Below are 26514 nucleotides of genomic sequence, written 5' to 3' on the forward strand. Positions count from 1 at the left end.
GGTGTTCGCCATTTGGGAAGATGAATGTTCATTTTGATTTTTGCCAAGGTCTACAGCTAATGGTGCAGTGGGGAAATGACTTGCCTTGTGAGCAAGAGGTTGCTTGTTTGAATCCCCGCTGGTATGTTTCCCAGAATATGGGAAACACCTATATCGGGCAGCAGCGATATAGGAAGGTGCTGAAAAGGCATCATCTCAAACTGTGCAGGAGATGGCAATGATAAACCCCTCCTGTATTCTACCAAAGAAAACCACAGGGCTCTGTGGGTGCCAGGAGTCGACACCGATTTGACAGTGCAACTTTACCTTTACTTTACCATTGGAGATGGAAAAGAGGTGATAGCATTGGAATCTTTCCGTTTTCATTGTTTTAGCATGCTTGCGGTTGACCATCAGGCCTGCAGTGACCACATTTGCAATTGGTGTTTTAAAAGCTTTTCAAACTTTTAGAAACACAAGAACTACTATAAAATTTTATCGATGTTGTCAGAGGAATGGAAATGAAAACTGGCAGGAATGTCCTCCAAAGATTACTTCATGAAGAGTACACCAACTTGTTCATTGTTACCCTAACCTTACCTTAACCCTTTCCTCTGAACAAAAAGGACTGCAATTTTTCCATGATCGTGATTCTTTGGGAGTAGCAATAAAGAAGGGGTGACAACACACAGACAGTGGTAATTGCGACGATCCTGTCACCCATTTTCCATCTCTACAAGGGTAGATGTTGCCAAAAATCACTATGAGAATTTGTCCCCAAAGATGGTTCCGATGGCCCAGATTTGTGGGCCTGACTCAGTGGCCTATTACCAGAAAGAGCCATTTGGACAGTGGCTGGATTTCCTTACTCAACCGGGTTTCTTTAACAGAGGCCAAAATATATTTCTTGCAGCTGTGGAGATATGCCTTCGTGTAAAGCTGCATTCACAATTGGCTTCATGTTTCTCCTCCTGGAATTGTGGGCTCGGTTTTTAATTGTTTTTCTTTGTAAATTTGGATTTATTATTCATTTGTTTGTTTATTTTATTTAACACATTTGTATACTGCCCAAAACGCAGGTCTCTGGGCGGTTTACAACAAGAAAAAAAACAAGAAAAACGAGATAAAAAGATTAAAATATTACAATTGAAATATAAAACATTAAAAACACAATTAAAACATGTCTGCATTACACTGTTGGACCTGTACACGCCTTAAGAAATGTAATGTGATGTGTCAAAAAGGGGAGGGTGGGTCTTAAGGCACCCTTGTGAAAGAGCTGAATTCTGGAATTGGGTTTTGTTTTTGCCAAGTCATTAGCAAGCACATGAACATAGGAAGCTGCCATATACTGAGTCAGGCCATAGGTCCATCTAGCTCAGTATTGTTTACCCAGACTGGCAGCGGCTTCTCCAAGGTTGCAGGAAGGAATCTCTCTCAGCCTTATCTTGGAGATGCTGCCAGGGAGGGAACTTGGAGTCTTCAAAGATGTCTAGGTACAAAATCAACAAATTCACAGAAGACGAAGAAGAAGAAGACGAAGAAGGAGAAGACGAAGAGAGAGAGTCTGTGACGATGGAGAGGCAGGAGAATCGCCAGGAAGAGGGATGCATAAGGTTTCTGCCTAGAGCAATTGCTTGAAAGCTCGTTCTCCTTTAGAGGTACAAATGCTAGCGTCTTTAAAAAAAGAACAGAAAGTAGGGCACAGTGAGTGATGTATACTCTACCAGCTTCTTCACATGATTTCCTCAGCAGATCTATGTATGGAAAAATGCTGGTCAGGGTGCATCTGGCCAGCATTTTCCCTCCTATGACCAACATAGGAGGAGAGTGGTCTTGAGGTAGCAAGCATGACTTGTCCCCTTGGCTAAGCAGGGTCTGCCCTGGTTGCATATGAATGGGAGACTAGAAGTGTGAGCACTGGAAGATATTCCCCTCAGGGGATGGAGCTGCTCTGGGAAGAGCATCTAGGCTCCAAGTTCCCTCTCTGGCATCTTTTCCAAGATAGGGCTGAGAGAGATTCCTGCCTGCAACTTTGGAGAAGCCGCTGCCAGTCTGTGTAGACAATACTGAGCGAGATGGACCTATGGTCTGACTCAGTATATGGCAGCTTCCTATCTGTAAGAACAAAGGGATGGCTCCAAGGGGTAGCAGGCACCCCTTCCAAAATATTTCCTAGTCCTGCATCCACCAGGCTGGAACTTTATAGCAAAGTGTCAGACAATAGAATCATGGTATATTATGATCCTATGGCTTGAATTAGTTGTTTTCAAAGGCCTCTGGTGTTCAAAGAAGCCTCATTGACTCACTCCTCTAACCCAGAACAAGCAGCAGAAGTCAGTGCAGCCAGGTAGATAGGAGAATCCTCCAGCCTCCCAGGAGCCCAGCCAACCCCTTCCCTTCCTTCCTGGCCCGGAACTGGGCTTCTGGTGAGACCATGTGTGCAGGGGGGATGCAAAGTCATCTCCAAAAAGTCTGTATTTTCTAAGAGGAATCTGGCCTATTTTCTGAATGTTTGAAAATGTCCAGCAGCCTTCATTAATAAAGTGAGTATTTAATGTATAGCAAATCCTTGCTCCCCTAATAACAGCCTTTGCCACCTCTTTGTGCCCCCAAACTAGTTGTTCTTGAGTCACCCCTGGGATTATGGGGTTGGGCCAATAACCAGCCTAGTGAAAAGCAGACGGATTTTCATGCACAGTGATGTATCTGTATGTGGCCACCTGTAGCTACAGATTTTGATTTGTAAAGATGCAAGCCCATCTTATGGGAGTCAAATGCAGCTGGCTCTTTTCTCCCACATCCCCCCCAAAAAACCCAATTCATTCTTTTTTTTAAAAAAAATCCTCAAAGCTGATTGTCAACTCTGTGGCATGCTGAAGTCTTGCAAGAGAATTGCTGGACTGCATCAAATAAATAAATTTGATGCAGTCCAGCATCTCTGCTTCTTCTCTGGTTCTGAGATTAGCTGGTAAACTCTGCAGTCGATGGGCAGCGTTCTTCCGTATTTAGAGCAGACTTGTTTAAAACGCTGCCGAACAGCTGAATTATTTATATCAGCAGCACGACCTATTAAAATAAACATCACGCAGGAAGAATGCTCCTCCGGCTCCCAAAGTGGGATGGATTCTTCTGTCATTGCATCCTGACTTGCTTTTAGCTGGGCTGAGCTTTTCCTTAGCTCCACAATCTGGACAAGATGTGGCATGCTTGTTTCCCTGTCCCACTGCTCCCTGCTCTGGATACTGACTGAAGGAATGGCGTTTCTACCTTTAGAACATGAGCCAACTGGAGTGGTCGGTATCATCTGGGAGGATGGATGCTCATTGCGATTTTTGATAAAGTCTGCACCCTAGAGGTGGCAAATGGGTGACAGCATTGCGGTACTTTCAGCTTTCAGTGTGTTGTCGTGCTTTTAGTGTCCTGACAATAAAATTTAGGACCGGCAAAAGGAAGTACTTTTTCACATAATGCATAATCAACCTGTGGAATTCTCTGCCACAAGATGTGGTGACAGACAACAGCCTGGATGGCTTTAAGAGGGGTTTAGATAAATCCATGGAGGACAGGTCTATTAATTAATGGCTACTGGCCAATGAAAGTAGTTAATCAATCAATGATCAATCATTTTATTTACGGCCGTAAACCAAACAAAATTAAAACTTTAGACAGTTACCATAGATAAATATGCAGCATAAAATAACTAAAAGATACACAATCAGCCTCATAAAACCCCATGACGAGAGGTCAGTTTCATAGCCCCATATAAAAGTTTAGCAACCAGTTTAGTAATACCCACATTAACATCAGCAAGACATAAATTAAGATAAAATGAGTCAGGCCTGCCTGGGAACTGATCAAACGGGGTGTGTGTGTGTGTGTGTGAGTGAATAATTCTTCCCTTGAGTCACAGAACAGAGGGCAGTACAAAAGCACATGAGCAACTGTTTCTAAACAGCCCTCTCCACAAGAACATAGCCCCGAAACAGGGGAATCCTTGCAAAACCTTCTAAGGAGCAAGGCAGAGGGTAAAACACTCAGCCTAATGGCTACTAGTCTGAGGGCTATAGGCAGGGCTGCAGAAATCCAGTGGTCTACTAGTCTGTGACGAGTGAAAAATGATGCCTGACGAGTGAAAAAAGTCCTGATGAGCAATGTACCAACATAGCTTGATGAGTAAAATATTTTGTCTGGCTGATAAACTGAGCTAACATTTCTTCACCCCAGTTATAGGCCACCTCAAGCCTCAGAGGCAAAACACCTCTACATACCAGTTGCAGGTTGGCAACAGCAGGAGAAAGGGCATGCCCTCAGCTCTTGCCTGTGGGCTTCCCAGAGGCATCTGGTGGGCCACAGTGTGAAACAGGATGCTGGACTAGATGGGCCTTGGGCCTGATCCAGCAGGGCAGTTCTGTTCTGATGACTATCGGGCCCGCAGTGGACAAGTGTGCAGTTGTTTTTAAAAAGTTTTTAAAAGTTTTAGAAACACAAAAATCCACCGTAAAATGGTATCCGTGTTGTCACAGAAATGGAAATGAAAATTGGCAGGAGTGTTCTCCAAAGATTACTCCATGGAGAGAGTACAACCATTTGTTCATTGTTAACACTAACCCTGTCCCTAACCCTTTCCTCTCTGCAAAAATGACTGCAATTTTACCATAATTGTTTGTGGGGTAGGGATAAAGAAGAGATGATGATACACAGAAAGCTGAAAGTGCAGCAATGCTATCACCTGTTTGCCATCTCTAGGGGGGCAGATGCCAAAAATAACGATAAGCCTTTGTCCCCTGAGATGGTACCAATGAGCAAGATTTGAGGACCTGGTTCACAGACTACCTGAAGTTCTTGCTCAGCCCCTGGTGCCAACTCTAAGACTGTGTATGGTCTACTCGTTCTGCAGAGCCATGGAACTGAGCTCCTCCTTGCAACTGCTACTGCTGTTGTGGCACCAGTCCTGATTCGGCATCCACGGCTTGAAAAGTGTACAAACATGGTAGAGGAGAAGGGAAACTCCCTACACTGAGAAGAGAGAAAGAGCCAGGTCTCCCTCTTGTCTAGTTCTCCTAGTTTTATGCAAGATAATACAACAGTGAAATTGACTGAACCCAAATGCAAGCACATCCTGGTCTAGTTAATTTAACTTGTGTAGAAACTTTTTTAAAAGTATTCTTGAATGATGGCATTGTTGAGAGGGAAAGGAAGCTCTGCAGTGTGTTGGGGGTGGTGGTTTCTTTTAGGAGCCGAGGAAGCTGCCTTATAACCAGACAGACTATTAGTCCATCTAGCTCAGTATCATCTACACTGACTGGCAGTGGCTCTCCAAGGTTGCAGGCAGGCGTCTTTCCTAGCCCTACCTGGAGATTCCAGGGAGTGAATCTGGGACCTTCTGCATACATGCAGATGCTCTACCACTGAACGACGTCCCTATCCCTCAAGGCAAGGCAACTCAACTTTGGCCCTCCTGCAGATTTTGACTACAATTCCCATCATCCATGACTATTGGCCACTGTAGCTGGGGATGCGGGGCCCTCTAGTCAATAAAACAGCTGAGTAGCCCTGCCCTAAGGGCACTATCTTACAGTAGACAGCACTCACATGTAGTCACCCATCCAAATGCAAACCAGGGCAGGCCTTGCTTAGCCACGGGGGGCACTTAATGCTTGCTACCGGAAGACCAGCTCCCCTTCTGATTGAGGAGCAGAGGATCTTGAAAAAAGAGAGAGAGAGACTGTATGTATGCGTGTGCACCAACTTTTTTCCTACAAAAGAAACTTCAAATAATCCTTCAAAAAGAGTTCAGGAGCTGTTCTGGGCATTGTGAAGCAGTGCTTCCCAGCATGGGTGCTAACCAGTAGGTGGCCACCATATGCACAGTCACACCAAACATGCACACATTTATTACGGCAGTGCTGGTGGTTTTGCCAGGAGCTATTTTGGGCACAGCTTGAAGTGTTATAAGAACCTGCAAAATGGGGAGGGTGGGATGAGTTTATCTTCCCTATGCGGCAACTGTTTTGCAGTCCTTCCTTTGAGTCTGTGTATCCTCTGTACAGAGCCACCTAATGGCACAGCGGGGAAATGACTTGACTAGCAAGCCAGGGGTTACTGGTTCGAATTCCAGCTGGTATGTTTCCCAGACTATGGGAAACATCTATATCGGGCAGATGCAATATAGGAAGATGCTGAAAGGCATCATCTCATACTGCATGGGAGGAGGCAATGGTAAACCCCTCCTGTATTCTACCAAAGAAAATCACATGGCTCAGGGGTCGCCAGGAGTCGACACCAACTCGACGGCACACTTTACCTTTATCCTCTTTACACCACCTCGGAATTCTATGTGATAACTTACTGGCCAAGAAAGCAAAGTCAGGATAGGGGAAACTACCCTTGGAAGTAGGATATTTTTTATCTGTGAACCACTTGGTGAGAGAATCGTATCCAGTTTGTTACAGGAAAGGGAGGGAGGAATGTTGGGGTAACTGAGGCCGTCGTCGCGGTCTGGAAGTGGGGTGGCTATATTTGCATCCCAGACCTCCCCTGCAAACCTTTACTTTCCCTTTCTTGTGAGTATGTCTTGCCTCCTTTCCTGAAGAAGACTTTCATATGTGCATCGCTGGCAGAGCGTCTGTTAAGCTGTTTCTGTTATCAGAGGGCGTTCCTTTGTGGCTGCGAATTATAGGGCTCCCCCCTCCCTTTTGTTTGTTTGTTAAAAAGCAAAATAGTCACAAACCACCCTCACCCTCATACCTTGTAGATATTTTCCATGTCTGAGAACGGAGAGAGATGACTGCCCCTTGCACATGATGGTATCTTCAGGGAGGAGTGCGCCCTGACCTGTCCCCTTTGCTATTGGACAACGGTTCTGTACAGTACTAGTCCGTGTTGGTGAAGCGATTGCTCTGTCAGCATTTTTGTTCGGCCGTGAGACTTGAATGGGAATTCCCACTTCTTCGAATTCATCTAGCAGAGGAGTTGTTGTCTGGTGTTTCTGAAGGAGAGACTTGTCTCTTGTTTAGCTGCTGCTGTGTGCACTGGCCAGAGGAAGGCAGGCGTGCCCATCTTCTTGGGTAGGAGGAGAGGAGCCCCCCATCCCGCCCGTCTCCAGGGCACAACAGCAGCCCCACTGTTTGGGGGCTGCAGCCGCTGCTTGCCTCGGAGCTTTGGCAAGCAGAGGGCTGGAAAGCCGTGGTGGGTGGACCCCACAGGATCTTCTCTTCCCTTCCAGTTGTGTGTTCCTTCTCTCGCTCAGCCCCACCCACCCACCCTCTAGGCAACAAAAAGGGTCCTCCAAAACAGAGAAGAAAGCTGTATTCAAAGCAACCGTGTCCTTTATTCCCAAATACACGTTAAGAGTATGGCTTGAGGTCCGTCTCCAGTTACCACCGGTACATCTGGTGGCGACTCGGAACTGGGCCTTTTCTGTAGCTGCTCCTGGTCTATGGCAGGGTTTCTCAACGTGTGGGTCCCCAGATGTTATTGGACTTCAACTCCCATAATCCCCAGTCCCAGTGGCCTTTGGTTGGGAATTATGGGAGTTGAAGTCCAATTACATCTGGGGACCCACATGTTGAGAATCCCTGGTCTATGGAATGCACTCCCGGCAGATATCCGCAGTTTAGGCTCGCTGTTGGCCTTTAAGAGAGCCCTAAAAGCTTATTTGTTTGGTCTGGCCTTCTGAGGCTTGTAAAGTGTTGTTGTTTTTTAAAAGCATTTTAATTGATTTTAAATGGTTTTTTAATTGAATTGTTTTTATAGTGCTTTTAGCACTGTTTTTATTTGTGTGTGTTTATGTCTTTTTAAAAGTTGTTGTACACTTCCCAGAGCCTCTGGATGGGGCGGTTTATAAATGAAATGAAATGAAATGAAATGAATAAATAATCTATGCTAAGACCTTGTTCCAGTTTTGTAATAACTGCTCTGCTTCCCTTGCAAGGAAACCTGGGGCTTAGAATTTGGTGTGGGTCTTAGGAGTTCTCTGATAAGAGATCCCCATCGGAAAAGCCATGTGACACAATGGTTAGAGCGCTGACCTTCAATTGGGGTTTTTTGCATGAATATATTTGTTTTTGTATTCTTACTTTCTTGTGTGTTTAGTTGCTGTTTGTGCCCTCAAGAACCCACATGTTAAAAATACTGCATGTGTCAGAGAGAGAGAAAGACAGATTAGTTGTATTAGTTGGTTCTGCTGTTATTGTAACTAGTTGGGCTAGTTAGCAGAGACATCGGGCCAGGAGAAGGAGAGGAAGGCCGCGAGGGGCCCATTTTAAAGTCCCGTCTCTGGGGCCAGCCCAACCTTGGTACGCCCCTGGTGTGCCTTTTCCCTTGTTTTGTCATTCACGGATGTCCTACAGCCAAACACTTCTCTTCTGCATTTCAGGTTGTGATTCCCGTTGTCTCTGTCCAGCTAATAAAAAAGCACAAAACAGCCCGGTTGTTGCCAAATGGATTGGCCATCACCACCAGTGCCAGCAGAAAGGTAAGGGACACAGGCCAGATCTCTCTCTAGTATCGCCATACTGCGCAGATCTGCTTTGCTGCCAGGTTAGACCTATGGAAGCTTTTCAGGAGACCCTTGAATACCATGGAGGTCATGTTGCAGGAGAGTTCCGCTCACGTTAAATGGGGTTTAAATATCCAGCCCCGTGCACCAGCTGAGAAGTGGTGTGAGACTGAATCTGGACTCTTCCTGGAGCAGCCTGCACACTGCAACTCAGCTGGCTCGCAGGCTGCTCTAGGCAGACCAGTTTCGTTAGCGGGGTTAGTTAGAGGGGTTCCCCAAGTGGAGAACCTCATTCAGAACTGTTGGAGGGGAGAAGCTTAGTTCGCCACAGTTCTAGCAGAGCAAGCGTGTGGGGGAAGAGCAAGCCCATTGAGGAGTCTCTTTAAAATCATTTAACCATTAAAATCATTCACATTAAAACACAGTCACCCATCCAAATGTGCACCGGGATGGGCCCTGCTTAGCAAGGGGGCAATTCAGGCTTGCTGCCGCAAGACCAGCTCTCCTCTCACTGCAGATGGAGGTACTTTCTCCAGCCATGTGCCTTAAGAGTGAAATTGCTGTAAAACCGGGGGCGGGGGGGGCGGCACCTAGCACCTGGGTGCGTGCATTCATGCATGCTGCCGTCCCCTTAGCTAACATCCAAAAGATGCCTGTGTTTGCTCTCCACTCTCTGTTTATCTGGACCAAAACAATCTCTTTTTATCCACTTAGCATTTACTGTCGTCCCACGGCAGTGGTTTTCCTTGGTATTTGCACTGCAGGGGTTTAGGTGGATCTCTTCCCCCAAAGTGCCAAAATCTCTAGGGCTGGCCCTGCAGGGGAATCTGCCTTAAACTGAAGTCAGACCATTGGTCCGTCTGGCTCAGTCCTGTCTCTGCGTTTCTCCGGGGTTTCAGATGGGCTCCTTCCCAGCCCTGCCTGAAAATGCCTGGAATCTCCTGCCTGCCAAGCAGACGCTCTCCCACCTAGCTACAATCCTTCCCCAGGTTGAGGAAGGGGTAGTCATAGCATCTGGGATGGAGGAGAGGATCAGGAAATGATGGGGCTGCAGTTATGCCCTGTTTCGTTGCTGTTTCGCAACCTGTTGCGTTGTTCCATCCCCACGATCATTTTATCATCTTACATGTTGAAGCATGTTTTACGAGATTGAAAGGTGTTGTAGTTATGAAACAATATATACTGCTTTAATTGTATTATTTGCAGAGCAGTATCAGGTTACTTTTTGCTCTGGCTCTCGCAACACTGCCCCTGCCCCTTTTGGCTGGTACTGCAGTTCTGCTCCTCTGGCAAGAGGCAGGCATCTCAATAGACTGGCAGGCACTTGCAAGAAATCTGCGCAGCTCTGGGTGAGCAAGAAATGAAGGCAACGCCCCAGTGGAAACCCTAGAAGTGCAGGGGTGGATGGAATGTGGTTTTTAACTCTGAGCGTTGGCGCGGTGGCTTTTGTGAATTTGACTTTTTGGCTCCTGTCCTATGAATTTCCCGTCCACAGGTCTCTGAAACTGAAACCCATTAAATTTTCTGGATGCATGCATGGCCTCCATTCCAAACCACCCACACAGACGGGAGGATAGGCATGGCTTGTGGGAAACCCAGCCCTGTTGGGGCAGAGCCTGACTTGCATTGAGCTGGCAAGTGGGTTGTTGTTGACCTTGCACGAGGTCAGTATAGGCAGCGCTCCTTGTTTTCAATTCGTGCTTTCTGGAGATCTCGACGGGCACTTGCTGACATCTTTAGAGATTATAGTTAGGAACATAGGAAGCTGCCATATACTGAGTGAGGCCACTGGTCCATCTAGCTCAGGATTCTCTACACAGACTGGCAGCAGCTTCCCCAAGGTTGCAGGCAGGAATCTCTCTCAGCCCTTTCTTGGAGATGCTGCCAGGGAGGGAACTTGGAACCTAGATGCTCTTCCCAGAAGCAGCTCCATCCCCTGAGGGGGATATCTTACAGTGCTCACACATCAAGTCTCCCATTCATATGCAACCAGGGCGGACCCTGCTTAGCTGGGAGGACAAATTATGCTTGTTACCACAGGACTAGCTCTCCTCTCCTAGAAGACACTATAAAGCAGTGGTTCCCAACCAGGGTTCCTCTAGATGTTGCTGAACTACAACTCCCAGCATCCCCAGCGACAGGCTGAGGATGCTGGGAGTTATAGTTCAGCAACATCTGGAGGAACCCTGGTTGGGAACCAGTGCCATAAAGGAACAGTCTCCCATTACTTCTCTAGTCCAGATCAGGGGTTGGGATTAGTGCTGACATAGAAATAGAAGAAGCTGTCTTATAACAGTCAGACCATGTTCTGTCTAACTCAGAACAGTATACACTGACTGGCAGTGGCTTGCCAAGGTTTCAGGCAGGAGTCTCTCCCAGCCCTATCTGGAGATGCTGCCAGGGATTGAACCCAGGACTTTCGACATGCAAGCAGATGCTCTACCATTGAGCTATGGCTCCACCCACCCCTAAGGGGAATATCTTACATCAGACAGTGCTCACATGGAGTCACCCATCCAAATGCAAACCAGGGCAGACCCTGCTTAGCAAAGATGGTGGTTCAGTGAGCAATTTTTTGTTGTTGTCCAACACTTTCCATGTCCCCAAAGCTGCACGTTTTGTACTTTTAGCAATTTTTATGGTCCCATGCTTTTTGCCTTGACTTCCTGGACAGTTGCCTAATCCTGACTGACTTCTGCCCCCCGCAATCAGTCCAGAAAATCAAGATTTCTCTTTACCGCAACAAATCCAAGATTAAACCAGAATTGTGGGTTCAGCTACCACGTGAGTTAAGCAAGCCAAGTTGGAAGAGACCTTGGCTCATTCAGATTGTGGCTTGACTGCTCAAAATATACTATGGTTTGTTGACTGGCATGAGTTCAGACATGCAAAATAACCATAGTTCGCAAAATAAACGATAGTTCCAGGCAAAGTCTGACCCCTTCCAGTGTGTCTTTCTTTAAATGCTGAAGTGGTAAACCAATTGCCAATTATTGGGTGGACAGGCAAAAAGCCTGGTTAGACTCTTCTCAAACATGTTGACTCAAACTTTGATGTTGGGCTAAGGTTGCTCACTATTGTTTTGTGTTATTTCCAGTACATCTTTGTGTCCCTGATCTCGAGAGACAGTGTGTATGATGTTCTACGGAGGGTCTGCACCCACTTGCAGGTACCACTATTTTTTCACCTCTTCCCACCCAAGAGTTCTTTGTGGGTTCCTGGCTGATTATTTTTAACTAGTAGGTGAGGCCTGTCATTGACTGTCATTTTGCATTGTCATTTTGCATGGATTACACTTACCAGAAAGTTCAAGAAATTAAATATATGCAATAGATTTTTTTTATTAATGTGCTTGCAAAAGGGAAGTAAAAGAACAGCTTGAAATTTATAGGATTTCAACTTCATTCATTTTATTGGATAATTTGAATCACAGTAAATGTGAATCTGAGCGATATTTTGCTTTTCTTGGGCATGATGTGGTTTTTGATCTGATTCTTGTTAAAAATCTGTTTAGAACAATAGCAGTTGAATTATGATTTATATTCAGCATTTTCCTAAAAAATACAAATAAAAATATTTAAACTTCCCCTCAGCATATTATGGTGTTAAAAATAGTGCCGTCTGCTCATTTAAGAGGCAAGATTGTATATGCGAAATTTGGTATCTGTACATCATCAGGAAGTATGACTTTATTTCACACAGACACACCCCAAAGATTTAAAGAAGAGGTCAGAATCTACTTCTTTCTCTTGCTTTTGCTTGTCTCTTAGTGTCTGTGAAATTGTTACAGTGCCATTTCCATACCTCATAAGCAGTGTTCATAGGGATGTGTGTATTTACATTTAGATCCCGCTCTTCCTCAAAGGAACCCAGAAGTTATGTTTATCCTCACAACAACCCTGTGAGGTAGGTTAGACTGAAAAATAAGTAACTGGCCCAGAGTCATCCAGTGAGTTTCATAGCTGAATGGGGATTTGAACCTGGATCTCCTCAGTCCAACACTCGAATTGAATAATCTATTTACAGCCACAAAGCCTGTTTTATTAATACATAAATATATTTATTATATTTGTACACCTCCACAAACTTCTGTCTCTGGGCAGCTTACAGTAACATAATCAAATTAGAACAGAAATTAAAACCTTAAAACAATTTACTATGGTCGATCATATCGAAAGTCTTGTTGTGCTGGTGAAATGAACTCTAGTGAGCCTATCTTTTTAAGAATGACGTTGATAAACTGGAATGGACTCAGAATGCTTCTTTATTAGGGCTCTTAAACTCTAAGATAAATCTGTGGTTTTGTTTTTTTAAAATCCCAATTCTGCTTGCTATGTTAGTGATAGATGAAAATAGCTTCTTTGCCTCCCCTTCTGTCTCTCTCCGAGAAGAATCACCTGCTTTCTGGGCCAAGACTATTTTTATTTATAATATGTTAGCAATGTAGCACACCATCACTTTGACCTACATCTGAAATGCAGAAGAAGTGTGCTGTTGCTGTTTTGATAAAAGAAGAGTGCATATCTATGCAAAAAAGGGTGGTTTCCATCCCCCTCTCCTTGCCAGCCAGACGCTAGAACCAATTTTGGGTCTCTGTGTTTAAAAGTCAGTTTTGCGCGACTCAACTAATTCTGCTTGTGATAAAGGTTGGTGTGTTACAGCAGGCCCTGTAACACTAACAAACTGTTCCCTAGGCTGCATCCCCTTTTCCTTGAAAACTCACCCACCATCTGATTTGAATCAAGCTTTCTGTAATCCTGTCTCTCAAGGATCTGCAGAGGTCCTTCCGTGAGAGAAATCTCCAGGATAGCTTTTGAACATGAAGGAGTAAAACTCCATTGCTCCTCACTAAGCCTTTCCACCCATGCTTCTCTCACCTTCAGCCTGCTTCTTCCTAGGTCCCACCCACCTGGTGTGCTGGTTGGCTGATCTCTGGAGTTCACCAGCCTATCAGTCAGGACAGGGTTTACTCTTTAGGGAAGAGGAGGGGCTGGTTCTGGTTTACTCTTTAGGGGAGAGGAGGGACTGGTCAGTGGCTGATCACTACAGTTTTGCTGTACACTCAGAATCTCAGTTTGTGGAGAAATCTCTTTGAGGCCTGTGGAATGACACCACAGTCTTGCAGGCAAGATCCGTCTCTGGTCAAGCAAGTCCCTGGAGCATTAGCTTCCTTAAGCTGGTAATCTCTCTGCGCCCTTGTTCTCTGCAGGTCTCAAGCAAAAAGCATTTGAGTTTAAAGGAACTGACTGAAGAGCCAGATACCGTGTCACTGGTAAGACCTAGATTTCGGAATGAAAATTAAAATACTCTAAACACTATGTTGGCCCGCAGTTACCCTTTTGTCACCTGTGGGTTTCTGAGGCAGACTGGAAAATTTTGGAACTGAGGAGAGGCCAAGAGGAGTGTGTGTTTGCCGTTCCCTTCTCTGAAGTTACTAATCTGCCTTCCTGCATTGTGTGGTCACCCCATTTGGGCTAACCCTCCGTGGTGCTTTACAGCTTTATCTATGGCAGCCTTTTAAATGTTTGGAGAAAGATTATCGCATCTTCCTCTCTCTCCTCTCCCCAGCTTAGCCAGCTCTGTACATACTGCAGAACAAGCACTTGAGATGATGCAGATGTAATGCGGCTGAACTCTTAACCGTTGTTTTGAACTGGCGGCAAGCATGATTAATGTAAACCACGGTTCTGTTGTAAATGAGGGGCCGAGATGTGGTTTGAAGTGGGATTTCTAACCCTTAGTTTTGCAGGAACTGGGTTTGTGTCTACCATGAACAACACAGAACCATGGTTAAAATCAGAAAGGAAAAGGAGGGGCAGGAACCATGGTTAAGAGACAAATGGCATTACTCTCCTGCTGTGTTCTATCCTCAGCTGGGTTCCAACCCTCTAGCCTCAGCTAACTGCCTCCTCTCACTCCCAGTGTTGGCACTGGCTCAAAGGGAGTAGGGGTGTGCATGGAACCGGCTGGCCCGGTTTGGTTCAAGTCCGGACCGGACTCAAACTGGACCAGGCCAATTCGGTGCGGCATCTCCTTGAAACCTGCCCTCCCCAATCCAGGGGGGTCCACAAACTTTTTAAAAAATATATTTTTAACTTACCCCCTTCGGGGGAGTTGTTGGAGGCGATGGGTGTGTGTGTGTCCATGGAGGTTCCCCCTCCCATTGCCGGCCTCCCTTACAGCCCAAACCGTCCCGTTTGGACCAATTTCACAGAGCCACGCAGAGGTGAATTGCACAGGTGCAGCAGCCTCCAAAATGACCACCGTACCAGAGGGGGAAGGCCTGAACGGCTGAAGAGCTGGCCAAATGGGCCGGTGTGGGCTGTAAGGGAGGCCAGCGGGGGGAGGGGGAACCTCCGTGGACACATACCCTGCTGCCTCCAACAACTCCCCCATAGGGGGTAAGTTAAAAAAGAAGATTTTTTTTAAATAAAGAAAAAAAGGCTGCGAACCCCCCAAACAGTTGGGGGTGTGTGTTTGGTCCGGGGTCGGACCAACCAGTGGATGGTTTGGTTCGACCCCAAAGTGTTTCAACGTCGAACACGTTTGCACATCCCTAGCAGTGCTGCCTTTGGTGGAGGGAAGAATCTTGGAATGGGTGCCCAGAAGGCTTTCTTGGATCCTGCCATCAGCTCTGCTTGTAGGTTGACGACTGCACCTTTCTGCAGCTGGTTCCTCACATCTCATGCCTTCTGCAGGAGGTGATCGTCCCTGAAGTGAAGTGGAGGAAGGGGTCCCCGGCAACGCTCTCGCTGGCCCTCCCGGATGCAGGCTTCCAGTGTCTCCACCGGGCTTCCATCAGCAGCCTCAGCACCAAGGAGAGCTCCTGCAACTCCGAGGAGCCTCTGGTGTCAGGTATGGAGCAGAGGAAGAGAAGGGTGGTTGGGAGGTGGTGTGTACTCAGTCAGTCAGTCAGTCAGTCAGTTTATTCTTTAGCCAGAGCCATCACAAAAATGTGTGAGTCAAGAATTGGGTAGTTAAAACAACAACATAAAAAAAATAATGAGACACTCAAATGCAAAGATCAACCCAAAAGAACTCAGAACAACCCAATTGCATCCGCTTGCCGTGTACTTTGATGGCAGAAATGAAAAAGCAGGCTACTTTTCTTGTAATGTAGGGCCTGGTACGTCAGCTAATTTAAAAATTGCATAGAATCTCCCCAAAACCTGCCAGGATAAACCTCAAGCAATGGCTGAATAAATACATTGCCAGAGGTGCACCTAGGTAATTTTGGAGCCTGGACCTAAAGGCCTTTGGGGTCCTCCCCCCCACCCCCCACTCCACCCGCTGCAAATTAAGCATCATTTTTTAACACATAGGTTTTTAAGGGCACAAACCACAACACCCAAGACAGACTAAAGAGGATTTAGCGGGGTGACGATGGTTGGAGGCCCTGGACTTCGGCCCCGAAGTCCAGGGATAAGAGCGCCTCTGAAAGATCGCTTCAACTTTTGTAGAAGTTGCAGCGAAAAGAATACACAGACCAAATCTTCCACTCCCCTAGACCTGCTTGGACACAGATGTTCTGCAATAGGAATTCCCGCAGTGTGTGCTCCTGCGTCTTGCTCTGGCTGGCTGCTTCAGACAGCAGCCTCGGGTACAGAAACCTCTGCACTGGCTGCTTAGCGGCTGTTCTGGCAGCTGGGCAGATTGCTCGGCTACTCCAGGGACGTCAATCGCATCCCTGTCAAGGCCGATAATCTCCGTAATGCTGGCCTCCATACACGTAGCTCCTGAAAATCACCCACGTGTCCGATATGCACAGATGGTCATAGTTTCCGTTCGGACTTTGGGGGCATGCCCTTCCACATTTAGCCTCACTCTAGGCAGGGGCAATCTGTGGCTTTAATAGATGGAAATGTATTGTTTCAACCATCGGATATAATGCAATCAAAGAAAAGCATTATTGGGCTGGGACTGTCTACAACTGGCACTGCCGTTTTTGCATAGCTTTTGCAGCATCTGATGCATCTCCACAAAAAAAGTATTTGGGGGAAACCCGGCTGACCCGGCAAAGAGGCATCCTTTGAGGGTGGCGGCTGGCTTTTGAGAGTCAGTGGCTGAGAAGAGATAAGCAACCTTGGCTCTCCAGCTGTTGCTGAACTACAACTCCCATCAGCCCCAGCCAGAATAAATTTTGGCTGGAGGTGATGGGAGCAAACCAACTGCTGGAGACAAGCTCCCCTATCCCTGGGTTAGAGCGTTAGATTAGGACTGGCAAGACCCCAGATCCCCATTCAGCCATGAAACTCACTGAGTGATTCTGGGCTAGTAGCTTATCTCTCAGCCTGGCCTACCTCACAGGGTTGTGAGGATAAACGTAACCACGTCTACTTCTCTGGGCTGCTTGGCAGAAGAGCAGAATATAAATGTAAATATTTATCAAGGGGAGAGCAACTTTAGTATGTATCTGTTAAAGCTATTTTTAACTGTCCAATTGCAGGCAGGCATCTCCTCCTAATGAAGAGTTATTGCCTTTGCTTTTCTCTGAATTGTGCTAAAAAAATTAAAAAGTTATAATAAGGGTAGTAAATTGTTTGATGTCCTTATTGGGATCCCTGAAATATGAACTACCCATCCTAGCTGAGTTTTCAGACTTGCTCTTGGAACTGAACAGTTGGACCTCTACTGACAGAGCAAAGAAGCACCTTTTGAAAAGTGGCGATTCTCTTTATTGAGCAGGGGGAGAGCAACTGGCCCTATCCATCCCCAGCACAGCATCCCTTCAGTGGCGGTTGCTAGTGTCTATCTTATGTCTCTTTTTTAGGTTGTGAGCTCTTTGGGGACAGGGAGCCTATTTATTTATATCATTGTAAACTGCTTTGGGAAATTTTGTTTGACAAGTGGTATATAAATATTAAAATAAATATTAATTGTATTCGTAGTCGTATAACAATGTAAGAAATAAAGTACTCTGGAGCATAGTCTAATTTAGCTTAAACTAGCCCTTTACGGCTATATAGCACAGCGAGGCAAGGTTTCAGGAAGGTCGACCCTCCTCCCCCAGCTGAAATGTTCCATTCCCTGGCCCTATGAATTTAGGGACAAGGAATGTCCCTTCCATACTCTTCCATTTCTGTGCTGGACTAACATGCAAAAGGAAGTGTACGGAGGCTCTCCAAACTGGTTAAAAATGTGTTTAGGATACATCGCTTTCAAAGAAAACGGCAGTATTGAGAGTGCTTTGCCATTCTTGTGCCATTGATCCTCCAACTATATCTAGCTCTAAAGTAAAACAGAACACTTATATTTAGTTGTAAACCACCTACGGACCATTTCGATTGGGTGGTATTGACATGTAATCAATAAATAAACCATCAATACAGACATGTCTGAGCGTCTCCTCAGCATCTGCGTTATCTGCTTTTGTTCTAGAAAGTGCAATAAACAGCGAGGAGGAGGAGATAGAAGAGGTGGAGGTGGACCAGAGCTACAAAGCAGAGTTGAGACCATCGGACTATCAGCTGCTGAAAATCTTCATTGTGCTGTAAGTTTTTTGGGGTTTTTTTGCTTTAAATTTTTATTGATTTTAACAATATCTTGAAAATCTCATTACATCAAACATTAAACAAAAAATTGACTTCCAACTCACCAATCAGCGCGAATCACTAACTATACAATTAACCCTTGCTATAATAATTCAAAACATATATCCTATAGCTTACCAAACTCGATTTTAGTCTACATTGTGCTGTAAGTTCTGGCTGCATCAGGTCAGCAGCAGATATCGGGCAGACTGGCCACATCGATCAGTGGCACACACACACACACAACCTGTTCAATTGTAGTTACGTACCTAATGCCGGTCAACACTCTAGTTTAAGACCACACATGCAATATAAACACAAACTGGCTTAATTCATTCTCTAAAGCAGAACTTGTGTTGTTAGAGGGAGGTATCTCTACTCTCTCCTAATGTTTTTACCTGAATAGAAGGCGATTCTGAATTTGAGATAATGCCTTAAAAGATAAAGGTTAAATACAGGTTATATGTATTAACCGAGCAAAGAGACAACTTTTAAAGTGGTCATTCTCTCATATTTAGCAGGGGGAGAGCAACTGGCCCTATCCAGCCCCAGCACAGCACCCCTCCAGTGGCTGTTGCTGGTGTCTGCCTTGTGTGTCTCTTTAGATTGTGAGCCCTTTGGGGACAGGGGACCCATCTTATCTATATATTATTTATTTTTCTATGTAAACTGCTTTGAGAACTTTGGTTGAAGAGCGGTATATAAATATTTGTAGTAGAAGTAGTAGATCTTCATTAACCCAAAAGAAAGAGGACTCTAATTCAAGATGGAAACACACACACACACACACACACCCCGTTTTTAGCAGGAAAGAACTGGGAGGGAATCTTGTCTTGGATTTGGGTAAATAAGGTAGTACTGGATTATGTTCTCCGGCATTGGGAAATGTACCGCTTTCTGTTTCCACAATGACTTCCTGACTCGCATCTAAACGAAGCTGTACGATTCTGCTTTCCCTTAGAATCTGCCTACTGGTGGTATCGTCTTCATACCTGGCATTCCGCATCTTCCGCCTGGAGCAGCAGCTCTGCTCTTTGAATCGGGACTATCTCTCCCGTGTACCCCGGAGGTAGGGATGCTCTGTAGTCGCAGTGTTGTTCTCTAAGCAGGTGGGAACCTCTTGTAGTTGTTGCGCTGATACCAGAGGCCCTTCTTCATCTCCTAGGCAAGGGCCAGATCAGTTGAAAATGGTGTCTCATGGCAGTGGTGCATCAGAAGTCTGCATCTGACATGAGCTGTAATAAGGGCAAGGCGTGGCTTGTAGCTTGCACCTTTGGGATCTTCTTCCAGCCCCCAAATTTATTCCACAACTGGAATAAATCATGCACACTTCATGCACACTTCAAGTTAATCAACTTAATTTGCAAGGTGGGAGGGGGCCAGAATTCTTTTATCTAAATTTGTCTTCCTTTTTGTGGATTGGGGTGGGTGGGTGGGGTTTAAACTAGTCACACAGACTGGGTTCACACATAACGCGGAATCTGCTTGCAGTTTCAGTTCTCCAGTTCCCTGTGTTTGTGTGAACACACTTTGTTTTAGGAACTAGATGTCCCCTTGGGGTGGGAAACCTAGCTGTATAACCCAGAGTTGAATATTTATCAAGGGAGGGGCATCATCAGATGGCAGCCACACTCTTACCCCTGCTAACTGGGCAAAGAGGCACCTTTTTAATGTGGTGAATTCACTTATTTTGGCAGGGGAGAGTAACTGGCCCTCTCCACACCCAGCGCAGCACCTCCAGTGACTGTTGCTGGTGTCCATCTTATGTTTCTTTTTAGACTGGGAGCCCTTTGAGGACAGGGATCCATCTTATTTTATTTAATTAATTTATTTATTATTTCTCTTTGTAACCCGCTTTGGAAACTTTAGTTGAAAAGTGGTATATAAATATTTGTTGTTTGTGATTTGTGCTCTGGTTCATTCCAGGCAAGCCAGCCCCCTTTGCCATTGGAACCAATGGCTGCAAAACAGCTGACGTAGCGAAGGTGTCGCACACCTGGGGCTGATTGGGGTGCGAAGAGGCCTGCCTGGCCTGGAGCCAAAAGGCCTCAGAGTTTGTATTTGCCAGGGAGGGGTGAGGCAAGGCTGTGGTGTGTTGACTGGGCTCTCCTCTGAGTCGGGATGAATATTCCCCCGGTTTCCCGCCCCTCGCCCGCCATGTTCCGACAGAAGGTTTGCCAGTCCAAGGGCAATGCAAGGCAGGCTGGGATAGCATCCAGGGCCTCAGTACACCAGGGGGGTACCTCTGGTTCATCTTGGCTATTTCCAACTAACCAAGCTATGTGTCTGTCTTTGGCGCTGACTTCGAGTTTCCTCCATAGCTCAGGCTGGGGGAACCAGGGCTTCCCCACTATGTGTGAACCTGTCCATACAATACTGATGGCAAAGGAATGGGGACACAGATTATTGGTCGTATTTATATGCTGCGGTTTATAATTTAAAACCCAATCACAATGGGAACCTTAAATCCTACAAAACAAATTAGAATAACCATCAATAAAACTAGAACACCGTAAACTTAAAGCCTGATAAAATATATGTGTTTTTCAATGCATAAGCAAAGATCTAGTCCCCCTGGGTGAAGATGCAGCACCTTTTGATTAACGGTGGTCCTTCCCCCTCGTCTTCTCTGTTTTCTAAACTGAGGCAGGCAGCTTTGCCTCTCCAGCTGCTGTTGAACTACAGCCCTCATCTTCCCCAGCCACAATTTATTGTGGCTGAGGATGATGGGGATTGTAGTTCAACAACATGATGATGGGGACTGTAATTCAACATGATGATAGGGATGATGGGGTTTGTAGTTCAACAACAGCTGGAGAGCCAAGGTTACCTAACCCTGTTTTAAATCTCTCTACTTTGCTTGCCTAAGTGTTTTTTTACTTTATTCCTCAACTCTGGGGACAGGGCACATATATAAGATCCTTAAATGCAGAGAGGTATTTTCGGTGATGCACACTGGGATGAAAACCCCCAACTTCAGGTTTATGCTGATGGGATCTGAGCTGTCGGTGATGGACCAGGAGAGGGATCTTGGGGTCGTGGTGGATAGCTCGTTGAAAGTGTCGACTCAATGTGCGGCAGCAATGAAGAAGGCCAATTCCATGCTAGGGATCATTAGGAAGGGGATTGGAAATAAAACGGCTAATATTATAATGCCCTTATACAAAACTATGGTGCGACCACACTTGGAGTACTGCATACAATTCTGGTCACCACATCTAAACAAGGACATTATAGAACTGGAGAAGGTGCAGAAGAGGGCAACCAAGATGATCAGGGGCCTAGAGCACCTTTCTTATGAGACAAGACTACAACACCTGGGGCTTTTTAGTTTAGAAAAAAAAGACGACTGCGGGGAGATATGATAGAGGTCTATAAAATCATGCATGCTGTGGAGAAAGTGGATAGAGAGAAATTCTTCTCCCTCTCACATAACACTAGAACCAGGGGTCATCCCATGAAATTGATTGCCGGGAAATTTAGGACCAGCAAACGGAGGCACTTTTTCACACAACGCATAATCAACTTATGGAATTCTCTGCCACAAGATGTGGTGACAGCCAACAACCTGGATGGCTTTAAGAAGGGTTGGACAACTTCATGGAGGAGAGGTCTATCAACAGCTACTAGTCGGAGGGCTGTGGGCCACCTCCAGCCTCAAAGGCAGGATGCCTCTGAGTACCAGTTGCAGGGGAGTAACAGCAGGAGAGAGGGCATGCCCTCAACTCCTGCCTGTGGCTTCCGGCAGCATCTGGTGGGCCACTGTGCGAAACAGGATGCTGGACTAGATGGGCTTCCTTGGGCCTGATCCTGCAGGGCTGTTCTTATATTCTTATGTTCTGTCCCAGACACAGAGCTGTGGGGAAATCATGTTTTCAATATGATTGGCTCACATATTGCAAACTATAACCTCTTCTTCTGCATTTATAGGTGACTGTGGCCCTTAGAAGAACCATGAAACAGCACCTTGGATACAGGTCCTTGCCATGTCCAAGTTGTCAGCGTGGTTGCCATGAAGACGAGGTGAATGGATCCCTCGTTCTGAGTCTGCATTACTCCTGGACCAAAGCCCTATATTTTCAGTGGTGAAATCTAGAAGTGCTTCCTCACCACCAACAACCCCATTATTCAGTTTTGCTTGCTACACAATAGGTCAACCCTGCAGCCCTTTCCTCTTCTACACTGGTGCTCGTGATCATTGCCAAGAAGAGGTTGGCCATGGTGGGTGACTCAAGCCGTGTCCTCTGAGGTCTCTTCAGCCATTGACACATTTGCTCTCTAGAGCGCCAAGACAATTGGGACGGAGCTCTATAGTGTTTCTGTTGAGGTCGTTGCTCTGTATTGTGGGACTGCAGTGTCTTCCCAGGGCTCGCCCCAGAAGAGCCGAGTGAGAAAATGTGATTATCAGCATCCAACCATGGTTGGACAAGGCCTGGGAGCAGGTTCTCGTTGCATGCACATCCGAGTGGATATTAGCAAATTCCAGGGAAGTGTGGTGGTAGGTTCTCTTCTAGGAGGACTTCCCATGCAGATGGCCAATAGTTCTCACCACCCACATTCCCTCAGTAGTGAAATGGATTCTGCTCCCGTGAAAATCGCCAGCAAAAGAGGCTGTTTGACAAAGAACAGATCCACGAGGATGAGCTCCTAGCTTGGACTTATCCTTTCTTCCCCCCCTGTGCTGAAATAATCCCCATTCGGACAACTATTCTTGCACTAACGGGATTCCTGTTGCCCGGGAAATGCCATCGGAGTGATTCTCTGCGCTGGCAAAATGATGTCGTCGTCAATTCAGTGAAGGGATCCTGTGAGCGGCTGGGCAGGCCTGCGCTCTCACAAGCGGGGACCAGCTGAGAATGAGCTTCCCGAAGTAGGAATAGTAGAAGCGTGGCATGCAGGGCCTTCCTACCTATTTCCCATGGAAGAGGGGAGAAGAAATAGAATTGTTTCCCGATCAGCATGCCCCGCCCTTTAAAGCACTTTACGTGGCTCTGTCCTGGTTAGCCTGGGGCTTGGCAGTGATATGAGAAAACACAGGCGAGGCGAACTGGCTGCAGTGTTCTTGGGAAGTGCCCGATCCCCAAAGATGTGTCAGCTCCGCTAGTGGGAGGTGGCAGAGGTGGAGACAAGGAGGCGAGACTAGTTTGACTCTGGCTTCGGTGTCCGATACATCGCTTTGTGGAATGACAGCAGGACTCAGTCCTAACAAGAGAGAGGGCTGGTTATGCAGGCTGGGACTTATTCTTCACCCTTCCAGCCGGAGAAGTTACCTGGGTAGCTTGTCCCGATGGCCAGGATGGTTGGTTGGTTTTTGCTGCGGTTCCATCTGTGCTACTGCCCTAGACAGACTAGAAAGTGGGTAGAGTTGTTGTGCTGTTGAGGGAGGATTTCCACAGAGAAACGTGTCTGCAAGAGGCGAGGGATCCTCCGCACGAGAGAGGCTGTGCTCAAGAAACAGCCAAGCTTGCAAGGGGGTATCTGCGAGGCGAAGGTGCTTGAAGGAACGGCCCTCTAGGATAGAGACGCCGCCGCTGTGTCCCCTCTGCTCTTTTCTATGCCGGATGGGGCTGGCCATTTTGCAGGAGAAAGGAGCCTCAGCAGTAGGGCTGAGGAACTGGGGTGCTTAAATGATCTGGGTTCCTCCTAGGACCAGAGCAGTGGTTTTCAGATGTCCTACCTTCAGAGAACCTTTTCCTCACTGGCCAAGAAGCCTACTTCCAACCACCACCATCTGCCCACAGAACCCTTTGCATGTCCCAGAATGTTCCGGAACGTGTTTCAAAGTGGGCAGCTAGTTAACTTGTAGTGGCGGCGACGGGCCTCCTGGGCCTCCCTGCTGTGAATAGAGAGTATATTCCGGAACATGGTTGCACCTTACAAGGAAACAGCGCTGGCGCTAGCCAAGTTGTGTTTCAGGGAGGCCTGTCTGCCCCCTCCAGTCTTCTCCTGGAGGAACCCTTGAGGGAACCTCTGAGGAGTCTTGGGATTCCTCAAAATGCAATTTGAAACCTTTTGGATGGGAGAACCCAGTCTTGAAGTAGCTGGGAGGAAGGGTTCGGGCTAGGCGGGTGTGTAGAGCAGACGTGCAAGTGTCATTTTGCAAATGTACATGGTAGGATGAATGAGTGCCAGTTTGTTGGTTAATTCCCTTTGAGCCTAACGTGGCCCAAATCTGGCTACTGGCGGGGTTCATTCTTTGTTCAGCGGTTGCCCACTGCTTAGAATGGCCCACTGCTTCGTTGTAAGGCTCGGGGGCCAGTGGCAGCCCCCATCAACCCTGTGTCGCCCCCAACTGATGGTTTTTTGGGCCTGTGCGAAGCCCTGGCCAAAGCTGAATTCTCTACACAGTCCCCCTGGCACCATGCGGAGACTACCGTCCTCACCGTGGAGTGCTGCACTTTGCTTAGTGGTGGAAGAAAGGGAGCCTCCTTGAGCCCCTGCACCATCTTGGAAGACATGGATGGGCCTTGTTGCCCTTCCCAGCGCTCTCTCCGTAGACCTCCCTAGAGAGGGCCCTGTCTCTCTTAAAGCACTGAGGAAAGTACAGTACTGTGCAGAGGCTGTCCTCGGCAGAGCACTGCCCAGGATGTGGTGATAGCCAACAACCTGGATGGCTTTAAGAAGGGCTTAGATAAATTCATGGAGGTCAGGCCTATCAATGGCTACTAGTCTGAGGGCTATAGGGCTCCTCCAGCTTAAGAAGCAAGATGCCTCTCAATACCAGCTTCAGGGGAGCAATAGCAGAGGGGGGGGGCCTGCCCTCATCTCTTGCTGTGGGCTTCTCAGAGGCATCTGGTGGGCCACTGTGTGAAGCAGGATGCTGGACCAGGTGGGCCTTGGGCCTGATCCAGCAGGGCTGTTCTTATGAGGTCAGCCCGGTGGGAAATGACTCTCATACTGAAGGTAAAGTGGCCCCTGCTTGGAAAAATAGTGAAGATCATTGTCTTAGAAAATGAAGTACAAACTTCATAAAAGTTAAGAATTTATTTGACATCTCACCATTCCAAGTGGTTGGCAGATTAAAGTCCAGCAATGCAGAAAAGCAATCCTGGTATTGGGTGGCCAAATAACGAACTGGAGAGTTCGCAATTTGAGCGGCTTTTCTGTGTGGCTGGGTTTTGATCCGCAGGATCAACTTAAAATGGTGAAATGTCTAATAAACTCTTTTAACTTTTCTCCTTGGAGTTTATGCTTCATTTTTCTAAGCAGCGGGAAACAGCTGGAGAAAGAACCAACCTGTCCTGGTAGCCAGACTGTGGCCAGATTATCGGCTTATTGACCGATACACTGATTATTTAATCAATTCTGATTGATTAATAATTGATTAACTTATTAATTCTGAACTGATCAATTCAATTAATTGATTAATTATTAATCAGACATTCCCACGCCACCTGGAGCCGTTTTCAGTTCTCCTCTCCCCCCACCCCAATGTTAGAGGCTCTCTGGGCTGCGGGCCGGCCAGTCGGCTTCTTGCTTAGCAATAATGTCTCAGGTGTTACACATCTCTTTCAGGCCTCCCATGTGGTGGAGGTAGATGTATATATTTGCAGGTGTATTTGTTTCTGGAAAGTGCTGCTAAGACCCACAAGCTGCTAAGACCCACAAGTTGTCTCGACTGTCCTTGGCAGCAGGCATTGCGAGGGTGGGGTTCTGAGCAAATTGTGGGGTGGGGGGGGAGTGAGAAGGTGAGCAATTCCAGGAAGTGCCAATTGAACCTGCTGTGTGCCAGGCCATCCTTTGCTGCACCTTGTATGACTCCCTTACGTTTGAGCTCAGGACCTGAGCTACGAGCCAGAAGTCCCCAGCTGAACTCTCGGCCCAGCCACAAACTCATTGGTAAGCCTTTGGGGAGCTGCTTTCTCTCAGCCGTGTGCTCCCCACCATCTGTTATATGGCGATAATACTGACCTACCTTACAGGGTTGTTGTAAGGAACATGGAGAAAATGTTGAAGCGCTTTGAACCCTTTGGGAAAGCGCTCTATAAATACTAAGTATTATCATTAGTGTCCTGTCTAAGTGATGATTTTGTTTCTTTTGTTTTTCTCTTTAAGCACGGGCCCTTCAGGATCATGGCACTTCTGCACACTCATTATTTTCTTCTTCTGTTGCATCTGAGAGCTAATGATAGTGGCGGGAGAGAGATGAAGGGCGAGTGGAGAGGCACAGGGACCTTTCAAGTCCCATTTATCCTCTGCACATGCTTTTTAGGCACGGATTTCTGCAAAACAGGTTGCTTTAAGGGTGGAGGTCTACTAATTTCTGACGAGCGAGAAATAAAAGGCATCCTTTTATGTTCAGCTTCACCTCCAAATTGCCCCCATCACTTAAAGAGTCCATTTCTTCCAAGGCTGTGTTCTCAGATTCACACCTAACGTAGGTTAGTTGCTCCTTGTAATATTTAATATCCATTTTGTTTCAGCGATCCCTTAGAATCGCTGCTCCAACCTTCAGATGCACTTAAGGGAAAAAAGAAAAATTATCATCTTCTACCTGGAGAT

General features: G+C 46.6%; 1 protein-coding gene across 2 annotated transcripts in view; it reads left to right on the forward strand.

Annotated features, from left to right (window-relative positions):
- The window catches only part of GRAMD2A (GRAM domain containing 2A), a 64308-nt gene extending 38289 nt beyond the window's left edge, over window positions 1–26019 (forward strand). For both annotated transcript variants that reach the window (XM_053272779.1, XM_053272780.1), the window contains exons 6-12: window positions 8360–8458; window positions 11580–11651; window positions 13692–13754; window positions 15181–15337; window positions 17861–17972; window positions 18974–19081; window positions 21943–26019. In XM_053272779.1, coding sequence (XP_053128754.1) covers window positions 8360–8458; window positions 11580–11651; window positions 13692–13754; window positions 15181–15337; window positions 17861–17972; window positions 18974–19081; window positions 21943–21946 — 615 coding nt within the window. In that variant the 3' untranslated portion in view covers window positions 21947–26019. The remainder of the gene's footprint in view (window positions 1–8359; window positions 8459–11579; window positions 11652–13691; window positions 13755–15180; window positions 15338–17860; window positions 17973–18973; window positions 19082–21942) is intronic.
- Window positions 26020–26514: the final 495 nt, after the last annotated feature.

This window comes from Hemicordylus capensis, chromosome 10, assembly GCF_027244095.1.
Source record: "Hemicordylus capensis ecotype Gifberg chromosome 10, rHemCap1.1.pri, whole genome shotgun sequence".
NCBI lineage: Eukaryota > Metazoa > Chordata > Lepidosauria > Squamata > Cordylidae > Hemicordylus > Hemicordylus capensis.